Source organism: Ursus americanus, chromosome 14, assembly GCF_024610735.1.
Source record: "Ursus americanus isolate L20-20 chromosome 14, mUrsAme1.1.p, whole genome shotgun sequence".
In the NCBI taxonomy this organism is placed as follows: domain Eukaryota; kingdom Metazoa; phylum Chordata; class Mammalia; order Carnivora; family Ursidae; genus Ursus; species Ursus americanus.
The window spans coordinates 3,644,053-3,667,073 of record NC_142140.1 but is presented as its reverse complement, the minus strand read 5'-3'; the positions used below and the strand labels follow the sequence as shown (position 1 = coordinate 3,667,073).

General features: G+C 55.0%; 1 protein-coding gene across 1 annotated transcript in view; it reads left to right on the top strand.

Moving 5' to 3' along the window:
• The window catches only part of NUP210 (nucleoporin 210), a 103,852-nt gene that overhangs the window by 34,687 nt on the left and 46,144 nt on the right, over positions 1-23,021 (top strand). The window contains exons 7-16 of the mRNA XM_045812304.2: positions 363-521; positions 1,078-1,146; positions 2,859-2,965; positions 4,253-4,393; positions 5,231-5,368; positions 6,343-6,498; positions 7,956-8,154; positions 13,173-13,318; positions 19,858-20,079; positions 21,986-22,159. Coding sequence (XP_045668260.2) covers positions 363-521; positions 1,078-1,146; positions 2,859-2,965; positions 4,253-4,393; positions 5,231-5,368; positions 6,343-6,498; positions 7,956-8,154; positions 13,173-13,318; positions 19,858-20,079; positions 21,986-22,159 — 1,511 coding nt within the window. The remainder of the gene's footprint in view (positions 1-362; positions 522-1,077; positions 1,147-2,858; positions 2,966-4,252; positions 4,394-5,230; positions 5,369-6,342; positions 6,499-7,955; positions 8,155-13,172; positions 13,319-19,857; positions 20,080-21,985; positions 22,160-23,021) is intronic.

The following is a 23,021-nucleotide window of genomic DNA, read 5'->3' as shown; positions in this document are numbered from 1 at the left end:
GGCGTCAGAGGCTGTGCTTAATTAACAACAACAACAACAAAAAAAACAGTTTATGACAGTCACTAAAAAACTGATTGCTGCTGAAAATTCATGGGGAGTGTCAGTTTTGTCCACAGGCATGGAGAATAATGTTAAATTTTAAAGTGTTGAGAAAATTATAACACTGTATGCTAACTATACTGGAATTAAAAAAAAGTGGGGAAGAAACTAAGCAAAAAAAAAAAAGAAACAAAGAAAAATCAAGCAGTCATTCTGATGGCCGGGTCCAGGGATTTGGAGTGGGGCGGACGTACTGGTTTTTAACATTGCCTGTCTTTGCTCTTGTCTCCCCCACTTTGTTGTTTTTGATTCTGGGCGGCCAGAGCTGTCAATGCCTTCTGAGCAGTATGAGCTCCAGCTTCAGAACAGCATCACGGGCCCCGAGGGAGACGCGGGCCGGCCCGTGGCCGTCTTGGACCAGGACACGTCGATGGTCACCGCCATGCAGCTGGGACAGAGCAGCGTGGTCCTGAGCCACAGGAATATCCTTTCCCCGGCCCTCCTGCAGGTGCATGCCCTGCACAGGAGCTCTGCTGTTTAGGAGTCGTTTTTCTCCCGGAAAGCTTGGCGAGGCTAAAAATAACCCTGTTTTCCCTCAAGGTCTGAAAATCAGAAAGAGCCGAAATAGCAACACGGCTGTGTGGAATCGCTCACCTCTGTGGGTGACTCACTGGAGAGGCTCTGGATGGGGGGGGTGGCAGGAGCAGAGCCTCGCTCCTCGCCTCCGGAGCCTTCCCTGGCACGGGCAGCCTCTTCTGAGGCTGTTTGCACACCGGCGTGTGGGTTGTCCCTGTCCCGGCCTTGTTCGTGCGGTCTCCAGCGTCCCTTGCACAGATTCTCCTCTGCTAGTGTAAGAAGCGTGGTGTGGCCTCTGATTCGGGAACATGGCTTTGTTCTACTTGGCCTCAGGCTAGGGGGTTTCATCCTCTCGCCCATGCACGGGATGTCAGGACGGTACTCGAGCCACCCAAGCCAGGCTGAATCCCGCCAGCTGTTCGGTTTGCCTTCTCGTGTCTTGTTCCTTAAGTAAGAATGCAGGTATCCGCATGCAGGGTGCTTCCAGGTTACCCAACAGCACCGTCTATGTGGTCGAACCCGGGTACCTGGGTGAGTTCGGCCATCATGGGTTCTTTTGGATGCTATGGACAGGAGTTAAACAATAAATAAAGGCAACAGCAGCTCCCGGAAGATGCCTCACCCTGGCCAGCTCGGCCAGCTCTTGCCGGGGCTGCTCCCCGGTCCTTCCCGAACTGGTGTACAGAAACAAACAGAGGGTAGGCCAAGCTCGGGGTAGGTGGGCAGCGCCAGAGCGAGAGAAGTGTTTGGGTAGAGTCCGGAGGGCTCTGTCTGCTCCTGGTTTCTATACCAGGACTCTGTCCAGACCTGACTGTGGCTGTGGATTTTTGGAGGTCAGAGGCCCCAGTGGTCAGCTCAGTGACAAAGGAGCCCTAAAGCAAGGAGACACTTGGTGAAAGTCTCAGTGCGGAGGAAGGGGAGGCATTTGACCAAGAAAGGAAGGGAGGAGTCTGCGGTCATGGAGGACCCATGGGGGCAGAGCCTGGGCCCAGGAGCTGCTGTAACTGATGACTGTTTGAGAGATGTCCAGGACACTCGTGTCACCCCAGGTCATAGAGGTGATGCTCCCTTTGAGTTTCCTCCAAGTTGATGCACCTGTTGGGTGTACTGAATTGGTTCAGGCAAGAGACCATTTGACCGACATGCAGCAAACCCCTAGGTCCGTGTGAGCTTGCTGATTGGTTCAGGCCCGAGCTGACAATGTGGTAACACCAGGCAGGGTAGCCCTGTGGGTCTTAGGGGCTTCATTTATTTGGAAAGGCTTTCTTGGTACCCTTCCTTTCTCTGGCCTGTGCTGGGCCTTGGAGTTCTGGAGGAAGGAAGCTTAGGGCCTTGTGCTTGGTTTTGCAGGGAGAGAGCTGTATAAACAGATGGTGACAGTAAAGATTTAGTCAAGGGGAGTGCAGAAGAAAGCCTTCTGGGAGATGAGAGTTCAGGCAGGCATTTTCCAGAAGCTGCTTCTTTGTAGGTAGGTCAGCCTGGCAGAGGGAACAGCTCGGGCAAGGGTGTGGTGAGAGAGTGCGTGGCCTCACGGGGGTCAGCGAGCAGCCCGGAAGGCATCATGTGTGGGGGCACAGCTAGAGGCCTGGGAGGGAGGGCCACTCTCATGGGTAGAATGCACAGTGCCAGGCCTCAGAGCCAAGACCTCCTGTGGATTCAGAGCATTACCCACTGTGGATTCAGAGGACAGACCTACTGTGGATTCAGCTGTAGACTCACTGTGGATTCCGATGTGGACTCACTGTGGATTCACATGTGGGCCCACTGGATTCTGACGTAGACTCGCCGCGGGTCCGATGTAGACTCACCGCGGGTCCGATGTAGACTCGCCGCGGGTTCCGATGTAGACTCGCCGCGGGTTCCGATGTAGACTCACTGTGGATTTGGAGTGTAGACCTACTGTGGACTCGATTCATACAACTACTGAGGATTCAGAGTCTAGACCTTCAGTGGACAGGTTCAAACTGGAATGAGCCCTGGAGCAGTCAGTGTGGGACGGAGCAGTCAGTGTGGGACGTGGTCAGGGTGGTGCTGGGGAAGCCGAGAGCTCACCCCAGGTTCTGCGGGCTCAGCGCCGATGGTGGGCATTAGGTCTCCCCATGATTAGCAGCTGTTCTTTCTCCTTGGAGGAGTGCAGGCAAGCCGTTGCGGGGTCCTACAGGTAGGCCTGGTGCCATCCTCTTCCTCAGCGGCACGCCTCTGTGGCCCGAGTGGTCAGGCTTTGTTGCTTGCCTGTTTTGTAGGGTTCACAGTCCACCCCGGTGACAGGTGGGTGCTGGAGACCGGCCGCCTGTATGCAATCACCATCGAAGTGCTTGACAAGTCCGGCAACAAGGTCTACCTGTCAGACGTGAGTGCCTGTCTTGGGTCCCGGTGGGGTGTCAGTGTGGGATGTGTCTCTGGAGCGGCCCCCCCAAAGCCGCAGGGCCCCCACGCAGGCACGCCAAGTTCAGTGATTCCTGGTGGTGATGCCGGGTCCACAAGGGACAGCACTGTGACATCCCTGGGGCCTCTCAGGACTTAGTGAACCTGTGAGTCTGTACCCCCAGCCCTACCCCTGCGGGGCCCGAGTGGGGAGAAGGGCTCCAGGCAGCACGGTTCAAGGAGGCGGTGATGAGACAGCAGCGTCCGCCAGCTGCCTTCCTGCTCCCTTGTCATTAGCTGGAGACTTCACGGTGCTGAGAATCCGTCTCTTCCTGCTCTCTGGAGGATCTGGGAGCACCTCCTGACCTTTCCCTGCGGGGCTGGGAATACCTGTAACTGTCCGGAAGGCCCGGGTGATGTAGGCCAACCTCGGTTAGCTTTCTGGCTCTAGAAAGAACGGCAGACAGAGGCAGAGGGAGAGGAGTCTCGGCAGGTTTTCATCCGTCATGAGAGGTTCCAGGATCGTCAGTTGGAACGTCCGGGACCTTCCGAGTGGCGTTTGAGGTTTTAGAAGGAGGCAGGGTTCCCCCTTGGGCAGCTTTGCAGGTCATTGCTTTCCTCGTGTTATTCAACAAAGACTGTCGACCACCATTTTTTTGGGGAAGAAAGCTCTGACAGATATCAATGACCTTTTTTTGTGTTGGGTGGTTTCCTCGTTGGGACCTCAGGGTCTGAGAAAGCTGACAACAGTAGGCTTCGGGCTCCCTTGAGCGCCACGTGGGTGATCACAGCAGGAGCGTTGGCTCATCGGGCCATGCAGGGAGGGTCGTGGCTTGGGAGGGGGTCAAAGGCCAGAAGGGTCAGTCCCCGGTTCTAGGGCCTTGTCCAGCTTGTCTGCTGGTTTTGTTTTTTCTTTTTTAGAAGGTTTTTTTTTTTTTTTTTAAGATTTTATTTATTTATGTGACAGAGAGCCAGCCAGCGAGAGAGGGAACACAGCAGGGGGAGTGGGAGAGGAAGAAGCAGGCTCCTAGCGGAGGAGCCCGATGTGGGACTCGATCCCGGATCGCCGGGATCACGCCCTGAGCCTAAGGCAGACGCTTAATGACTGCGCTACCCAGGCGCCCCTGTCTGCTGGTTTTGGAGGCCTCTGGGCCTCAAGGGGCCCCGCGGCCCTGCTGGCTGCTCTTTGTGGGTCACGTTGCTCCTTTCCTGCATTCTGACTTTCTGACTCATCCCAGAAACACCTCTCTCACCCATCCTGCTTCCCTCCCAGAATATTCGCATCGAAACTGTGCTGCCTTCTGAGTTCTTTGAGGTGCTCACTTCTTCCCGGAATGGGTCGTACCATCACGTCAGGGCAACAAAGAGGGGCCAGACAGCCATTGAGGCAGCCCTCACCTCCGTGGTAGACCAGGCAAGTCGGCACCTCCCTTTCTCTGCCCCCTGTGCCCTCCCAGGCTGGACATGAGCCCCAGAGAGTCGGGGGCCCCAAGTTCAGCCTGGTGCACTGCTCTCGTGGGTACAGTGGGGGTTGCCTCCTGTCTGGGCTCATGGGGGGGTGTCTGATGGGGGGGCTTTGAGCTTTCCCTGTCCCCCGTGTTCACACTGGGTGCCCCTCCTCCTGTGCCCTTTGTCAGCTCTGTAAAGGTGAGCCTGCCCTTCTGGGATTGGGGCGGAGAACTTATTGGGGAAACGGTGTTGGGCCCAAGGGTCTAGCTATGCTGTTTCCAGGAGCCATGAGCATCCCTCTGGCTATTTTAGTTCTTGGGTCCTTTAAGTCTTTTCATTTTCCCCCTTTATTTAAAAGGCCAGTCAGTTCCAGGTATGAGCAGTTTCTACTGACTGGAGCATCGGCATGGATGTCCTCATCTTCCTACCCTGCACAAAGCCTGTCCCAGTGATTCCTATCAGTCTGTCACTTCAACCCTGGGGGCTTTGGGCAAAGTTGCTGCAGTGCCCATGCCTCAGTTTCCCCATCTGTAAAGTGGGGTAACCACAGCATCTCATCTGGGGTGCCGTGAGAATGAAATCAGGCAGCATTTACTTGAGTGGCTGTTACAGAGCCATGGAAAGCTGTCTCCATGGAGACAGAGAAGGCTGCAGGGTATCTAGCATGTTCCTTCCTGCTCCCCAACAATCACAGAATCTCTTTGTGACCTGATCTCCTGGGAGGGGCGGGGGTCTGCTTGACTGGAAGACTTCTAATGACCTGGTTGTCATGGTGACGTGCGGCACCCTCACCCCCTTGTAGGACGGAGGGGTCCACACGTTGCGGGTGCCCGTGTGGAACCAGCAGGAGGTAGAAATTCACGTCCCCATCACCCTCTATCCGAGCATCTTGACGTTTCCGTGGCAACCAAAGACGGGCGCCTATCAGTACACAATAAAGGTAACCGTGACACCCCACATCTGGATGCATTCCTTTGGGTGTTTCCATGGGATTGGGGCTTTTCGCCTATCCTCTTTCTTTTAATCTTACCTTCTAGTGGTTGGAGAGAATTTAAAATCGGAGAGTTTTAAGCTTTTTATATTTTCTGGGGTTTCTATCACAGCATTGTATTTTAGTAACCAGAAAAAAACCCCTGAAAAACAGAAAAGAAAGCATAATAAAGAAAACCTGGAATACAGATTTAACTTTCACCTGCATTTATTTTTGTTAAAAAAAAAGGATTGTTTTCTACAAGTAGTATAACTATCCCTGGAGAAAAATGTGAAATTCAAGGGAAAAACATCTCTAACTCTGTCACCTATCAAGTGTTCTTGGTCTCTGATATTCACATGCTCACCTGGCCTTCCTCGGCAGGGACTGATTCCCATGGGGGCTTGAGCCCCTGTGGCCAATAGAGTCCCCATCAGTCCCCGCTGCCTCCCTGGCAGTGATGACTGTCACTGGGACCCACTGCCTGTTCATGTACGTGTGTCCCCTTCCTGGCCTCTCTTGGGCTCCGGGGTGGTGGCTCCTGAGCCGGGAAGCCACCGGGCTGTCTCTGTTTCGTGGTGGACGACCAGGAATGGCAGGAGTGTGTACCGGGAGGGAGCGTTGCGCCTGGTCAGGGAAGCAGCTTCCTGCCCCTGACTCTGTGGCCCAGGGTCCTCCCGGTCCAGGCTGTAGGTGCTCCCGGGTCTGGGGCCACTGTCATGGGCGTCAGTAGGTGTCAGCCACAAGGCCCCCAGAATATGAGGAACAGAAACGAGGCAGGGGGGAGAGATTGAGGCGGGGAGGTGGTCTCCAGCCAGATGTCAGCCGATGCCATAGGCCTTCCATGGGGTGGGAGACCACTGACCGTGCGCGTTAGAGAGTGAGACAGAAGGACAGACAGAGAGACCAGGCGGGTGGACTGATCTAATGGTTTTCCTCTCCAGGCCCACGGTGGGAGTGGGAACTTCAGCTGGTCTTCGTCAAGCTACATGGTTGCCACGGTCACTGTCAAGGGTGTGATGACCACAGGCAGTGATACGGGACTCAGTGTGATCCAGGCACATGATGTGCAGAACCCGCTACATTTCGGGGAGATGAAGGTGAGACCTCAGGGGCCCGGAGGCTCAGGATGGTCTCTCGCTGCCTCCTCACATCCAGTCCTCAGGCTTAAGCACTTCAGCCCTCAGTCTTGGACTTGGTGTCGGTGGCGGGCAGGGGGATGGACGTGACATTCCCCCACCAGGCAGGGGGTGGGACGTAGTTGGAATTTCTGGAAGGGAGATCATAGAACACAGAAGACATGAGATCCTTAAAGTAGTCATTCTAGAAAACTCCTCAGACCCGAAAGTTCTGAATTTCCGAATCGGAAGGCAACCGAGTTTTGGTAAATTCACAGTGAAAGGGAGGCGCCGGACTCCACGAGACCTGGCTCTGACTCCTTTCCTTTCCCTGTACTGGGGCCCTACAGCTGGCTCTTGACCCCAAGTGATGCGGATACGACTCACTGAGCAAAGGCCTCGGGGCCGGGTGGGGGGAGTGGTCACCTGCGGCTGAGCCTCTGCCAGCCACGCCTCAGCCTCTTGACTTCTTGACCCTGCCCTCAACCTGCATTATTACTTCATTCAGGGCCTAAGTCAAAGCTGCACACACGGGGTGTCCAATCGCAATCTGCTCTTTCATTATCTGGGACGTGGATGGAGGGACGGGTTATTCTAGCCTTTTTATTTGGATCCGTATAGACAGACACACGCACACACACACACACCCCTGTCTAAAGACTGATCTTATTCTCATATAAAAAAGGTTGTTACTGAGACCCCTTAGCTACAGCATAATTGTGGAAATACGCAGATAAATTATGACCACCTTGCTCCCCCCCCCCCCCCCCCGCCAACCTTCTTTATCTCAGCAAATGCGCCACCTTCCACCCAGCTGCTCAGCCAGAAGTCTGAGGACAGTTCCTTGAGAGACAGTGTGTGTGAAGGGTAGAGCCTGCTTCCTGGGGGCAGGCTGCCCAGTCCAGACTCCACTGTGCTTGGCAAGTCCCTTAACCTCCCGTGCCAGGCTCTCCATCAGGTAGAGGTTGCTAGTAGAATCTTCTTAACAGGCTGAAGGAATTGATTTTAGGAACGTTTTTAGAACAGAACCTGGAGTGTGGAAAATTTTGTTTTATAGAAGCGTTAGCTGTGGGTGCTGACGCCTCTCACCGCATCCCGTGGCCTTCTTTACATTCCTCCGGCAAGCTGAGCTGGTACCTGGCTCAGGACCTTTGCACACGCTGTCTCTTCTTCCTGCAGTCATTTTCCCCCACGCTTCTGTCTGGCTGCCTCTGACATGCCTCTCAGGTCTGAGCTCCTGCGTCGCTGTATCAGAGGCGTCTTCCCGGACAGCTGTGTCCCTGAACTCACTCCAGTCGCCGGCACACTTGTCTCCCAAGCTCAGTCTTCTCACTGACGTGTCCTCAGTGCCCAGTGCCCAGCAGCGCTTAGTAAATACTGGCGCAGGCCCTTCCTCCCCCCGGAGCCTGATGACTCCCATCCACGCCCCTGTCCTCCAGGTGTACGTGATTGAGCCCAGCAGCATGGAGTTCGCCCCGTGCCAGGTGGAGGCACGTGTGGGCCAGACCTTGGAGCTGCCCCTGAGGATCAATGGCCTCATTCCTGGCGGGGCCAATGAGGTGGTCACCCTGAGCGACTGCTTCCATTTTGACTTGGTGATCGAGGTGGAGAACCAGGGCGTGTTCCAGCCCCTCCCAGGTAAGCCAGCACTGATGAGCAGGTGGCAGACAGGGGGATCAGGCCGGACCGCCTAAGTTCTCAACACGGGCTGCCCCAGATTCCTAGATGGCGGGCTTGAGGCAGCAGGGGGTTACAGCATCAGGAATGGCACCTGTCCCCTTGTCCACCATCAGCAATGGTCCAATCTGGCTCTTGCCCACTGTGTGACCTGTCCTGTGACTGGACTTTCAGAACCTCAGGTTCCACATCTCTAAAATGGGTGTCATCCTAAATAGAATTGCATGTCCTCGTGCCTATTACGGTGTCTGGAAGGTAGTAGGTGCTCAGAATACACTGTTGGTAGGGATTTTGGCTGGCAACAGAATCCTGACACCTTGGTGGCATGCAGGGTCTGAACCCCCCCCCCCCAAGCAGTCCAAGCCGTGCACATTGCCCTTTCCTCTTGGGCATGCCCTGCAGCGTTTCAGTGGTGATGTCGGTGGTGATGGTGGCCGCGGCAGTTAGTTTAAGGGACGTCAACCCTGCCAGGTGCGGAGTGAGCACTCGGTATGTGTGACTCATCAGACTGCCTGGGGTGGGGAGCCGTGGAGCTGTGGTTGGGCCACATGTCATATGAAGAGACTGGGGCTGCCTGGCTGCCCAAGGGCACACCAGGGCACAGGGGGATGGGATAGAGATCGGGGTGGGTCTGACACTGACCGTGAAGCCTTTTGTCCCCTGAGAAATGGTGCCTCCCAGGGGAGCCAGCCGGGGGCAGCAGGGGGTTCCTCTGTGGGTAGAGAAAACCAAGGACTGATGGTTCACTGAGGGAGGAGGAAGGTTTGGGCGGGGGTCAGAAGTAACAGGTGGGTAGGGTCTCTGTGGTCAGGGCCCAGAGGTGGGCATGTCCAAGGGCACGGGCACATACAGCAGCCCTGGATGGGAACTGCTGAATCATGAATCATAAAGGACTTGGACTTCAGGGTCTGGGCTGTAGGGAGCCACTGTCGGTTGTTGAGCAGAGGAGTGACCACTCGATCGTGAAGGGTTTAAGAAGTTTAGTCGGCAGCGGTGTTTGTAGGATTGCCTGCGGTGCCAGGCGGCTTCACGTGCCCCCGCTGTTGTGGTTACTCGTGGGGCCATGTGAACCCGAAGCTATGCAGAGGAAGGGGGCAGCGTCTCCGACAGGTCACCAAGCAAAACACGTTGTGTCCTTCCTTGCACGGTGCTGCTGTGCCCTCTCTGACCATCCAGGAGGAACAGCTTTATGAATATTTAAGTGTCCTCACTGAAGCGACCAGTTAGGATGGAGGCAGACATCAGTGTAAGGGAGAGAGAGGCCTGCCGATGGCTCCCCCTGTGGCACCCCCCGACAAGTGTCTGGGAGGAGAGTCTGCAGACCATGGCCCCAGGTGCTGGCTCTGCACCCAGGAGGTCCTGGGAATGAAGGACAGGGTTGGGAGCTCCACAGCCATGGGTCTAAGCACTGCTTCTTCTGTATATCAGCTGTGTGATGGTGGACAAGTTGCCCAACCTCTCTGAGCTTCGACTTCTCCATGTATAAAACAGGGATACTAACTCCTTACTTGCTGTGACAGTTACAAATGAATGTCCCTCAGCCCAGTGCAGAAGCATTTTTCAAGGAGTTTGGTTCTGAAGACGGCAGCCGAGACCAAAATCCTGTGGCATCAAAATTTCCCTTACAAAGCCCTTGAAATGTCCCTCAGTGTAGAGCTGATGTGGCGCTGTGAAGCCTGTGTGTAGGGTCCGGGTTGTATGAGAGCTATGTATCGTACAACCTGGAGCCCCGTCTGGGCAGAGGGGTGCTGGCATCATGGAAATCTGTGAGCCTAGAGACCAGGTGGGGACAGCAGATTGGGTGACATCTGTCTGGGGCACTGGAGACTCATGGGACAGGTGCTTGGGGGCAGAGGGGATCCCCACATTAGGGTTCCTTCTCTCCGTCTCCGTCTCTTTCACAGGTAAGTTGTGCAGGTTGAGAGGACATGTGACGGGACTCAGGTCCCCCATTCTTAGGAAGGGGAGGCCCCGGGCCCCCTGCACCCTCTGGGTCAGTTTGAGGCATCACCCTGTTCCTATTGGAGTTGGCTGCTGGGGTCCCATTTCTTCCTTGTCGTCATCATCGAAGCCCCCCAGAAAGTCCTGGGGCTGTAGGGACTGGAAGCCTCTGATGGAGCGTCTGGTGGAGCGCAGGGCTTTGGGCTTGGCTAGGCTCAGCCCCCAGGGTGGTGACCTCTCAGCTCTTGCTCCGCCCTGGCCCCTTCTCTGCTCCCGGCCTTGGCTGCTTTTCAGGAACCTGTTCACTGCGCACCTAGTAAGTGCTGTGCTCTGGGGGTTCCTGGTAAACACGAGAGGTGCGGTGTTGCCTCCACGGCCCACACAGCCTAGTGAGACCTACGGTGCCTAGGACGGGGTGCCCCCGCGGGTGAGCACAGGTGCCGGGACTTCCGTCCCACTCCTGGGGTGTCCCCGGCAGAAATGCCCGAACATACTCCCCAGCAGAAATGTGCAGAAGATGGGTGCCTAAGCCAGTTTGGGGGTGTCTGGGAAGGCTGCTTAGAGGAAATAAGAGCTGAACCCGAAGGATGAGGGCACAAACTGGGAGTGTCCTGAGGAGCATGAAGAGTATTTCGGGAGCCAGAGCCCACAGAGGACGCGGCAGGCTCCGAGTTCGGCCGCAGGTCCGTGCAGGTGGATCTCTCACTGCCGGGGCAGAGGCCGCAGGATGGGGAGAGCCTGGGACTCGGGGAGCACGGAGCCCTCCCACCGGGCGGGCTGGGGCAGAAGGCGGAGGGCGTCATGCTCAGGAGGCCCCTCGGCCGAGTGTCAGGACCCCCGTTCTCCAGCGCCCTCTTTGCAGCCATGCAGGGGACCGGGCGTCCTGGCTCGTATTCAGGGCCTTGTCCAGAAAAGCATTTGCCCAGCCTCCCAGCCAGCAGGGTCCACACTCAGACCTCGCATTTCCCCTCCACTGTGTGCAGTTGTGAACACAAATAGGCCCACTGGGCAGAGTTGCAGTTTCCCGGAGCTCGGGGGTGCTGCACGGGGACTCCATAGCCTGCCTGCCCGCCCTTTCTGGCGGTGCAGGGACTTCTGCGTGGGGCACAGCAGGCTCTGCTCCTTGGTCGCCCCAGCCTGGAAACAACCCCAGAGCTCATCAGCTGGTGAACGGATGAGCCAACTGTGAAACAGCCTGGCAGTGGAAGACTCAGCAGCAAAGAGGAAGCAACTCTCGATCACGGCACAGCATAGAGAGATTTCAGAAACATGCTGCGTGAAACCAGCCAGACGCGAAGAGCCCCTCCACCGCTGTGCAGTGCGAGGCAGCCTGGTCTACACCGAGAGAGATGGGTCATGGATGCGGGGCTTCTGTTTTGGAAGATGAGATATCCTAAAATTAGGGGTGATAGCTGTGCAACTCTGTGAATTGTGAGTGCCCTCTAAATGGGTGATTCTCTGGTACCTGAGTTATAGTTCCATGAAACTATTATTTAAAAAGAAAAACTAAACGATGGTGGAAAAAAATCGGAATGCCCCAGTGATTGCCCCTGGGGAAGGGGTGAGCGGGGATTGCCCGAGAGGGAGCAGGAGGGAACCGTGGGGACAGGTCACGTCCCGCATCTTGGTAGAGGTTTGGGTTTCACGGATGCATGTGTTTGTCTGAGCTCATGGCATGGCCCACTTGAGATCTGTGCATCTCACCTTGTGTAAATTTGACCTTAAGGAAAAAAAAAAAAAGAACCAGGAAGAAATATTGAACTGGAGATAATTATGCATAACTAAAGCATTTCGAATGAAGTGTGCCGATGCCTGCAACTTACGTTCAAATGCATTGATAAGTAAGATCGGTGGATGGGTGGGTAGGGGGAGGATTGATCTGCAGTAAGAGAAATACAGAGACACGTTCTTTGTAGAATCTAGGGGATGGGTACGTGGGGGTTCACAGTAGAATTTTTTTTAAACGTTTGGAAAGAAAACAGTAAGATACCGCTACCCTCCCCCTAGAATGGCTTTTTAAAAAATTGTGGAAAATACCAAGTATTGGCGGGGGTGCTGCGTAGCTTCTCATAGCAGTATGACTTGAAGCGTCCGTGTTGGGGGAAGGTACTTGGCAATAATGATGAAAAGCGAGCATGTCCATGGTCCTGGCAGTAAGGACTGGAGGCAAACATACCGCACTCTTAGGGACACACGTGACAGAAATGCCGGAATGCATCCGCCCCAGAAAACACGCACGCACGCCCATTCACAGCAGCACCCTGCGTCAAAGCCCCGCGCCGCGAACAACCCAGATGTTTGCAGTAGCAGGGGGACCTTAGCCGCTGTCTGTTCACACAGTGCAGTCATACTACAAATGTGGATAAGACGTCTACACCGTGCAAGATATAAGGAGGCCCCTCAGCACCGATATTGAGCTTAAGAGGGCGGACGCAAAGGAGTTTACGCTTCGTGATTCACTACGTATAAAACGCGGCAGCCGTGGGGGGCGCCTGGGGGGCGCAGTCGTTAAGCGTCTGCCTTCGGCTCAGGGCGTGATCCCAGCGTTCTGGGATCGAGCCCCACATCAGGCTCCTCCGCCATGAGCCTGCTTCTTCCTCTCCCACTCCCCCTGCTTGTGTTCCCTCTCTCGCTGGCTGTCTCTCTGTCAAATAAATAAATAAAATCTTTAAAAAAAAAAAAAAAACAACGAAAAACACGGCAGCCAGCAAAATTAAGCTGGCAGTGAGAAGTAACAGTGGCTTTCCTTTGGGAAGGGCTAGTGACCAGAAAGATCTATGGGAGATTCAGGGATCTAGGTCATCGTGTTTCTTGATCCTAGATACAGGGTGTGTTAAGTTTGTGTGTGTGGGGGGGGGCATCACTGTGAATTGTATGCTTATGCTATGTGTATTTTTGGTATGGGACTTATACTTCAAATTTTTAAGTTGCAAAAATGAGATTGCCTGTCAAGCCCAGGACGAAGGAGGGGCTGTCAGCCTGTCATGGTTTCCAGGCAAAGACAAGTTCACGGTGACCGTTTGGCTCTCTTCTTGCAGGGAGGCTGCAGCCAGGATCTGAGCACTGCAGTGGGGTCACGGTGAGAGCAGAGGTCCAGGGCTACACCACACTCCTCGTGAGCTACAGGCATGGCCCCACCCACCTGAGCGCCCGGATCACCATCGCTGCCTACCTGCCCCTGAGGGTGAGCCCGGGGTCCCTGCCCTCCTCCTCCTCCCCCGATGCGAGTAGTTCATTTGCTCTGGCAAATTCGTATTAAAACCCCGATTGGTCAGAATAGCTTTTGGAGTGGCTGCCGCTCCCTCTTGTCTGAAGTCAGGAAGGATGTGGAAGGAGCAGGGCCTCCCCGATGGCAGACGGTGAGTGCTAACGTGCGTGTGGATGACACGCTCTCTGCAGGGATCAGGACGGGAGGGCCTCTGGTCCACTCCAGAGCCATCCTGCCGGGTCTCCACGGAACCCTAGGATGGCACGGGGTGCCGGTTCTGGGTCTGGGAGACGCGGGTCAGGTCTGGATTCTGCTGTGTGCCTGCCATCAGGCAGCCAGCTGGAGTGTGAGTCTGTCTTCGTCCATCTGCGGCCGGAGGCAGCTAAAGTCTCTGCACTTGGAGCTCACTGCCTCGGCTTGACACTGGCTCCCCAGTTTGAGTCCGGGTCTGACACCAACTCTGTGGCATTGGCTAATTTAATTTTCTGGGCCTCCCGTTTCCCTGCCTGTAAAATGAGGCTACTACAACACCTGAACCATGGGGTTGTGGTGAGGGTTAGCTGAGCTAATGAACGAAATAGGCTTAGGACAGTGCCTGGAAGGTAGTGGAGTGCTCAGTAGGGTTCGTTATTAAAATGCAGATAAGAGAGAACCAGACCTTCCTCCCAGGGTGGTTGGGAAGGGTTCACACAGCGGCTGCCCTGTAGCAGGATGGCGGATCTCATGAGAACAGGCACAGGGAAGGTGAGTTGGCTTGTCCTGCAGGGGAGGCCAAAAGGGTTGTCCTGGGGGGCCTCCCAGGCTGGCCAGTCAGGGCCGCATTTCCCTGACACCCAGCGTCAGGCTCTAGGACAGCTCTGGTCCCCTTGGTTTGTGGTAGCGGGTTTCTTTCCCCTCTTACTCATTAGAAGCGGGTTCGGTGAGGTTGGATGGAGCCTTTCACCTCTGAACTCCTGGGTTCCCATGTCCCCAGTCAAGGTTTCCTGACTTGACGCATTATAGGAGAAGGATATAGATCTCTTCTTTTATCTTTTTTCTGTTGATTAATGGTTAAGATCAGATTTATGTACACATAACAAAATCCAAAACAGTGGCTTAGCCAATAGAGGGTTTATTTCTCTTTCACATGAGAACCTTCACAAGGGGATAGTGTGGTGGCTCCATAGTCATCAGAGATCGAGGTTTCTATCTTTGATCATTCTAGTACATGGCTTTCATCCTCAAGTTTGCCTTACAGTCTAAAGTGGCTGTTGGAGCTCCAGCCATCACATCTGCATTCCATGTAGCTAGAAGAGGAAAGAGCTCTCCTCCCAACTGAGTTAGTTTCTTCTAGTAACCTTGTCAGAAGTTTAAAGGAACAGTTTCTACCTGCATCCCAATGGCCAGAACTTAATCCGTTGGCCACACCTATCTTCAGCAGAGGCTGGGAAATATTTTAGCTGGACAGTTACCTATCCTATCAAAATGGGGTCCTTTCTCTAAAGAAGAGAGGAGTATGGAAACTGGGAAAGCAACTCTTAATGACTGCTTGTCCATTCACCAGTTTTCTCTGCAGATCATCCCTGGGTAGGTACACAGTTGGTACACAGCCCAGGCTGGGGAGATAGAGATGCAGGGAGAAATCCCACACTGTGCCCTGGGTGGGATTTCTGTGGGGAAGGCGGGTGCTCAGACAACTGCAGTGAGCATGGTAGAGGGAATGCAGAGCCCCAAGGGGGACAGGTCACCGATGAAGACAGAAGTAGAAGGAGGGCCTGGTTGCAGGAAGCTTGGCTGGCGAGGGCACTAGAAATAGTGTCTCTCGGGTGATGTAGGAGGCTGTGAAGGCTTCCTGGGTCAAGGAGGTGTTTGAATGCTGGGTTAGGCGTGGGATATTCTCTTCTTACCTAGCACTGGACAGCTGCTGAAGGTCAGGGGAGGACAAAATCAGGTCCACACGTAAGATGGGCACCGCTCAACCCTGCCCCTCGACGTACATGTAACCTCCTCTGTTTGGACCTTGGAGGGGCTGTGTTTGCCGGCTACCTAATTCTCTCTGCCGTCAGCATGCCGGTTACTCCTCGTCTGCTGCAGGGATTTGGCGTCCCCCGACCCACGTGCAGGTTACTCCCTGGGAGTCCCTCGTGCTTGGGTCTGGGGACCCCACCTGGCTCTCCATTCCCGCTGCATCAGTATGACTGAATGCAACAACCCTGAGCCTCTGGGACAGCCAGGTGCGGTGGGGCCCTAACTTCTGCCCGCCCCACCCCTCTCCTTCCACCTCTGGATCCTAGACCAAGTGTGAGCATCCCTGCGAGGGGGCGCGTGGATGCCGTCTGCCGGAAGTGTAGGCTGTCCGAGCGAAGGGCCTCCTGATGTCTAGACTCGCGCTCTTGTTCTGCAAACCAGGATGCCAAGGCCCCGAGTGGAGGTCTCTTCTGAGGTGCAGGGCCCTCTCCTCTCTGGGGCGGCCAGTTCAAATATCTGCGCTTTCACAGTCACCGAGGAGTGGCGTGGGATTTCTGAGGGTCCTTCAGCAGCGGTATTGATTTTTCACCTTTCTTCCCGGCACAGGGTTCTCTGACACTTTTATGCCCGAATGGGAAGAGAATTACACGTGAAGGTGATCTCTCATCATTTTCCAGCTGTTCATTCTAGGCCACGTGGTGCCTTTACACAGTCTTCCCCTCTGGGCTGGTCATGGGAAATAAACCCTTTGGCCGCGTTTCCAGTGACCTGCTTTGCCCACAGCGAAGTTTTTCTGGTTGTATTATTGAGACTTGGGGAAGGATAAGGCATCTGAGTCGGAGCAGGCTGGGTGAACTTGGGCATGTTTCACTTTGCTGGGATTCATGTGTTCTGTCTATAAAATGGGGATGACAGTTAATGGTAAGGACGGTGGAGAGCAAGGGCCGTTTATTGAGCATGCGCTGGACATGTATTTGGGGCTTTCGTTCATGGTCCCTTGAATCCACACAGTAATCCCGTGAGGCTTGGGCTCTTGTCGTATGCATTTTACTGGATAGGGAGGATGAACCTTATAGAGGTTAGCCTGCTTAAGGTCGCACAGCTGGCCAATACCAACTTCATTCTAGTGGTGGGGACAGAGAAATCAATGCCTATATGGAAAATGGTGGCAGGTAGTGAGAAGGGGGGTTGAGCTGGGACAGGGGGTAGCCAGGGACAGGAGGTTCTTTCTGAAGGGGTCAGAGAGGGTCTCCGAAGAGGCGAAGTTTGAGCAGAGGCCTGAGTGACGCAGGCCATGAGGCTGTCTTGAGGAGGGAAAGCCACAGCCCTGATGATGCTTAGCCAGTCACGTGCAGGAAAGGGCTCTTCGGATGGTTTCAAGACCTGGGCACGCAGCAAGCTAGAGTCTGTGGGAGGGGGCGCCCCGGGTTTTTGAAACTGGGTGTGTGTGTACACACGGGCACACGTGTGCATGGAGGGACGCCTGGAGAACTGGTAAGCAAGAGTAAATTCAGGAAAGCATCCATATTGTACAAAAAAAAACAAGTTCAAAGGATAGAATTCTCATTGACAAGTGATGTCCTGTCTTTGCTAAGGGTTTAGTGTAAGTACCCAACCCAGAGGACCTGTGCCCTATAGGCCTCAGCAGGTCATCACCTTGCCCGCCTGTCCCCATCCTGGAGGGTGGGTGCACCTTAAAGCTGTCCCGCAGGTGACTCCCATCCATACGGAGGTGGCCACTGGCCAGGGCACTGCTCCAGGGCTGGGGCTGCAGGTGACAGCCGAGTGGTCATCAGTCTCTACCTGTGAGGACTTTGGGCTCCGGGCATTTGGAGGATGGGGATCCAGCCACTGTGGGGGGTGAGCACATGGAACAAGCTGGGTGGAAGTTCAGGGGCCCTGGTGAGTGGGTCAGTGTAGACTCCAGTCCAGTCTACACTGACCCAATAGTCCTTATGACATCGCAGCAACACATTCTGGTCTCTGCCTGCAGAGGGGTCTGAGCCTGGGTGTTCGGCCCAGAGTGGCACGAACACTCAGGGCTTTAAGGGTTCCAGGAGAGGAGAGCCTGGGGAAGCCGGACCTGCACGTAACTCTGCGTGTTCTAGGCAATAAACTGAGGACTCACTCGATGTGTGTTAACAGCAGCCTCCACACTCCCAGCATGCTAGCCATTCTGCACTAGAAGTAGCCCCCGCCCGTGCAGACTCTAGTCTGACGCAGACGTGGCACCTGTGTGTATCCGTGCCCACAGCAGACATTGCTAATCGATCCTGGCGTCCTTGTTTGGCTGGTGCAGATTGCACCTTAGGAACCAGCTCCACACACGCCCACCCCCGTCCTGCCAGTGGTTGCAAGGCCGTCAGGGTGACAGGTATTTGCAGCTCTTGTTCTGAAAGATGTTGGGAATCGTGAGAGGTTAGGGGTCATTGAGGCCAGGAGCAGGGGACTGGTGCGGCTCAGTCATTGCAGCATTACAGTGGTCAGTCCGTCAGATCGGTCTGTTTCCATTGCTTCTCCGCTTTAGGGCTTGCTTTTTGGCGTTGTTTTTTTTTTTTTTTTTAATTTTGTTTTAATGCCTATGTAAGCTGTTTCTGTGGTTCCAAAGTTAAACCTATATCAGAAGGATCCTCGGAAGTCTTGCTTCCATCCCCTTATAGGGGAGTCAGAAGTTACACATGGACTTTCAACTGCTTGGTGGGTCAGCAGCTTGAACCCCTCCATTGTTCAAGGGTCAACTGTACATACAAATATCAGATTGTTATGCTATACACCTGAAACTAATATAATGTCCTATGCCAATCATATCTTGATAAAAAAGTGAATTAATTTTTTAAAAAGGGTGCACTTTTCTCTCCAGATGCGCCTCAGAGCATATGCTCAAACTTTTAGATTTTTGCTAATTACATGGTTAAGAACTAGTATCACCGAGTTGTCATAATTTCCTCCATCTTTTTTTAAACATCTTTATTTTCTACGTGGTCTTTCATTCCTCATACGGTTTGCTCACTCTGTGGATACAGAAGGAGACAGACACGCCCTACCTTTCACGAGCCCATCTCCTGGTGAGGGAGACAGACACCCAGACCCATCATTTCCTCAATGACAGCAGGCGAGGCAGGGGCCAGAGAAGAGACCGTCGGCCCTGGCAGGCTGGACATCACTGGGTGAGGGAGGAGGCAGGGGCTTCTTGAAGGAAGAAGTGGGTAGGGGGACCAGGGCAGCAGGTAGCTTCTGTGAGGGCCTGGAGACAGGCTAGACTGAAGGTGGGACTAGGAGAGCTGAGGCGAGTGCCAGGCTGGGGGAGCCCGAATCCGGACTCACGGAGCCTTTCTTTGAGGGCAGGTGGGGCTACAGATTGGTCTCGTGCAGGAGTGACATGGTCAGATCTGTATTTTCGGAAGGGACTTCTGGTGGCTCTTAGAGGCTAGAGTAGGGGTGTCCAACAGCGAGCCTGGCTGACAAATAAGGACTCGGGGCGACCTCAGTGTGACCCTTTGGAGCAGGGGATCAGACAAGCCCCAGCAGGGAGCGAGGGAGCAAGGCTGCAGGACGAGGGCCCCCCTTCTTTACACCCCCACTGTGTCTGAGGGGAGATGTCCTCGTGCGCAGCAAACCTCATCTTCCTGCAGGTGCTGTCCCCCTCCTGCTGTTTCCCACAGACCCTCAGTTCAGCCACCATCCCGTGCAGGGCGGCCCGGGACCCTGAGCACAAAGACCCTGAAAGCAGATGAGAGCTTTTTGTAAAAACAAATGTAATTCATCCTTCCTTTGTTGGGTACTTTTAGGACTTAGTGTTCACTTTCTCCTTCAACAGGTAATGACTGAGCACTGACTACGTGCTAGGCACTGTGCCAGGTGCCGGGAACAAAACGGGCAAAAAAAGCACCCCCCCCCCCCCGCCCCGGCCCCGAAGCTCCTCCATACGTTATAGAAAGTGTGGGAAACTCATGGAGTAAAGAGGAAAACAAGTCGCCAGCAAAGACAGGCCGTCTGCGGATCCCCCCCATCGTCTGGTGTATTTCTCTGTAGGATTGCTTTATGCTTTTTAAAACACGGTCGTGATCACACTACAGTCAGTGTTGTATCAGGCTCTTCATAAATACTGCTTTAGGGACCCGCGTCACCTCCTGTTGTGTGGACGGACCAGGTTTCCTTAACCAGCCCCGCGTTGTGGCTTTTAAATTATTGGCCTATGATTTGCTATAATAAATAATAGTGTGATGAAAGTCTCCTTGGCGTGCACTTGTTTCTCTCCTTCCTGTTCTGTCGTTAGGCTAGATTCCGGAAGAGTTCCTGGTTCAAGGACTGTGCATATTTGCAAGGGTTTTACCGATTGTTTTACAAAGAGGCAGATCAGTTTACCTCCCACCCCCAGCAGTATATCAGAATGAGCACACCGTTCCTTCCAGAGCACTCTTATGCTTCGGATCTGGCTGATGAGCAGACGGAGCTCCAGAGGGGGCTGGGGCTTGTCTGACCTCCGCAGGGGCAAGTCGGTGGCAGGGTGAGGCCTCCCCTGCACGTGTCTTGCAGAGGAATGCTGACTTTCCTTTTTCCGTCCCCAGGCTGTGGATCCCTCCTCTGTCGCCTTGGTGACCCTTGGCTCCTCCAAGGAGATGCTGTTTGAAGGAGGTCCCAAACCCTGGGTCCTTGAGCCTTCCAAGTTCTTCCGGAACATCACTTCCGAGGACACAGACAGCATCAGTCTGGCTCTCTTTGGGCCCTCTACCTCCCGGAATTACCAGCAACACTGGATCCTCGTGACCTGCCAGGCCTTGGGCGAGCAGGTGAGAGGGTGGCCATCCCTAGATGCATCTTTTCCAGAGGGAGGGGTGTAAAGTCCCGTTCCCTGAGTACCCTCCTGTGCTTAAAGCACCATTTCACAGACAGACAAACTGAGGGTCAGTGAGGTGGCATGCCTGAGTGGATAGGCAGGTTGATCGGGGTACAGCAGTTGGGGACCCTGCCAGTACAGGACAGCTTTGCTAGAGCTAGCTAGTGCCCTCTCCCTTTCCAATACTGGGGTGACCTCTTCTCTCTCTGGGCTTCATCACTGCCCGCCACCTGAGTGGGGGATGGGATGAGACCCAGGCGGGTCATCGTCAGGGGCCTCCAGGGTCAGGCAGATAGCATTAATGAGCGAGACTTCAGCCCAGGTTTGACAGATCTTTTCGGTGTTTCAAGATGAGCCAGGAACCCCAATATGTTTTTCGGTGAAATCCCTCAATTTTCGTTTCTCACAATGCTGAAAACCGGAGAAACTCGGAGACTGGGTGGACTTAGCACGTCTGTGGGGCTGGAGGGGGCTGGAGAGAGTGGCAGCTAGCCCATCCGGCCCCCGTGCCTGCCACCCTGGAGGCTCAGGGCCCAGTGCTCACTCTGCTGATAGTAGGGGTGTAGCCTGCCCTTCACAGGGTGTCCCGGAGCCGGGAAACAAAAAGCAAGGTGGGAGGCCAGCGAGGATCAAGAAAGATAGGAGAGAGCCCATGTCTTTAGGGAAGTGGAGAATGCCCTTGCACGTGCAATAGTGCAAAGACTGTCAGTTGCTGTTAAAACACACACACGCACACACACACATCACCCGAGGTACCCTTGTGAAGCTCGCCACACCCAGACTGCCTTGGTGTGAACAGAAAAGATGCACAGTGAAAGGCCCTGATTCCCACTGGCTTTGTTTTAAAAAAAAAATTAATTAAATATTTTTTTAAAAAATTCAGTATGAAAAATGATTAAGAAAATAAACTTAGTCCGGAAGTAAGTTAGAGAAGTGTCTCCTCCCTGGCTGGCTTGGTCACCCGTGTCCCCACTGGGCCATAGGAGTCGGCCCTCTGAGCGGAGGCACTTCCGGGCTGCTCCCACTCCCGTGCCCTGGGCCGCCACTTCCTTGGGGGCATTGCGGTGGAGGCCGAGGGCCTGCAGGTCAGTGTGGAAACCACGCCTTGTCCTGCCTCGTGGTCAGGAGGGGTGAGGGGCTCTAGGACCGGACCACTGGGTCCTTCGAGAGCATGTGTCCTTTGAGGGGCCTGGGGCACTCCCTCGGGATGGGTCATGAGCTGGGGTGCTTGCAAAACTCAGGCCTGGGCTTGACTTCCGAGGCCCCAGCTCTAAAAGCAGACTTAAATTTTCCTCTTTTGTTGCATCTTTAATTGTGGCCCCTGCAGCAGCCAAGTGAGCTTCTCTCAAAGAGAAGGAGGGTGCGCAGGCTGAGTCCCCCCATCCTCACAGGCTGGGCCCCCCGCAGTGCTTCCTCCGGTCCGTCTGCCGTGCAGGCCTCTGTCCATCAGTACACGCCCCCCTGCACCTGCACCTCATTGCAATGATCTTCCAGGTCAGCGTGGGCTCCTCATTTGAAAACCCACAGGCTTGGGGATTCGCTTCTACAACTATGGGGTCTTCGGAGGGTCCCGGGAAGCTGTGAGGCATCTCTGCTCCCCCTCCTCCCTGGGTCACGGAGTAGGCTGTGGTTCGGCCAGCATTTGTAGAGGGCACGAGAGCCCCTGTCCGAAGGCCTCTTTCATGTTGAGAGAGCACGCCCCCATGCATATGTCACTGGACCTTTGTAAGCCCCTGATGGTGCAGGTCTCATCTGCCCATTCTACAGAGCAGCAAACTGAGTCCAAGGGAGCTGGGTGGTAAGGCCAGACTCACAGTGGAGCAGGCACTCGGACTCTAAGGGCTCCTCTGCTCTACCAGGTCATCGCCCTCTCGGTGGGGAACAAGCCCAGCGTCACCAACCCCTACCCCGCGCTGGAGCCTGCCGTGGTGAAGTTCGTCTGCGCCCCGCCCTCCAGGCTCACCCTGACCCCCGTCTATGCCAGCCCCCAGCTCGACCTGTCGTGTCCACTGCTACAGCAGAACAAGCCGGTGGTAAGTGAGCAGTTCTCGAGGAGGGCGGCGGGTCAGCGCTGCACCCTCGCCTCCGTGCTCAGCCCCCCGCTCAGTGCCTGCTCCTGGCCGGCTTTTACATATCGGGGGGCCGAAGGCCCAGAGAGGCGAGGGGCTCACCTAGAGTCACAGATGCTCGTGGCAGTGCCAGGTGGAGGTAGAGCGCCTCTGGTCCCAGACGCGGCTCCCCTCTCTGCTTGGGGGCTTGGGGACGTTGAGGTGGGGCTGTGGTCTGTGGGCAGTGCGTGTGCGGTCAGAGCGGGGGCTGCTAAGGCGTGGTGACCAGCTGCAGCATTCTCCGTGGGCAGGGGGCACGTAGGGGGGCTGTGTTTCAAACGTAGACGTGGGAGGGGGAAGACAGTCACTTGGGGGTTGCTCTGACAAGCAGGGATGGAAGGTGAACCCCACAGGTCTGGTCCCCTTGGGCTTGTGGCTAGTCTAGCCCTCCACCCAGGACACCCAGAGTCCAGAAGACAGATGTAGAGGACTTTGAAGCCCTCCTGTTCAGGGTCAGGGGCACGAACACCTTCCCGGCCAGCCCCAGCCCCCAGTCCCTTCTCAGAAGCAGAGACCAGGCAGGGTGCTTTTTCCGCATTCCTTCACCACGTGCTTGTCCAGCACCTTCTGTGTGCCGGGCATAGAGCTCTGGGTTCGAGAATATAGAGTACTTAGGACAGGTGAGGCACCCGGAGGGGACAGGAGACCAGGAGGCCCACAGGTAGTAGACAAGAAGGACAGAAGGTGGCAAGTGCCGTGGAGCGTGGGAGGCGGTGCAGGACAGCTACCAGTGGAGGCCACGCCAGACGGAGCCACGAAAGGCCTCTGTCAGGAGGACACCTACCAT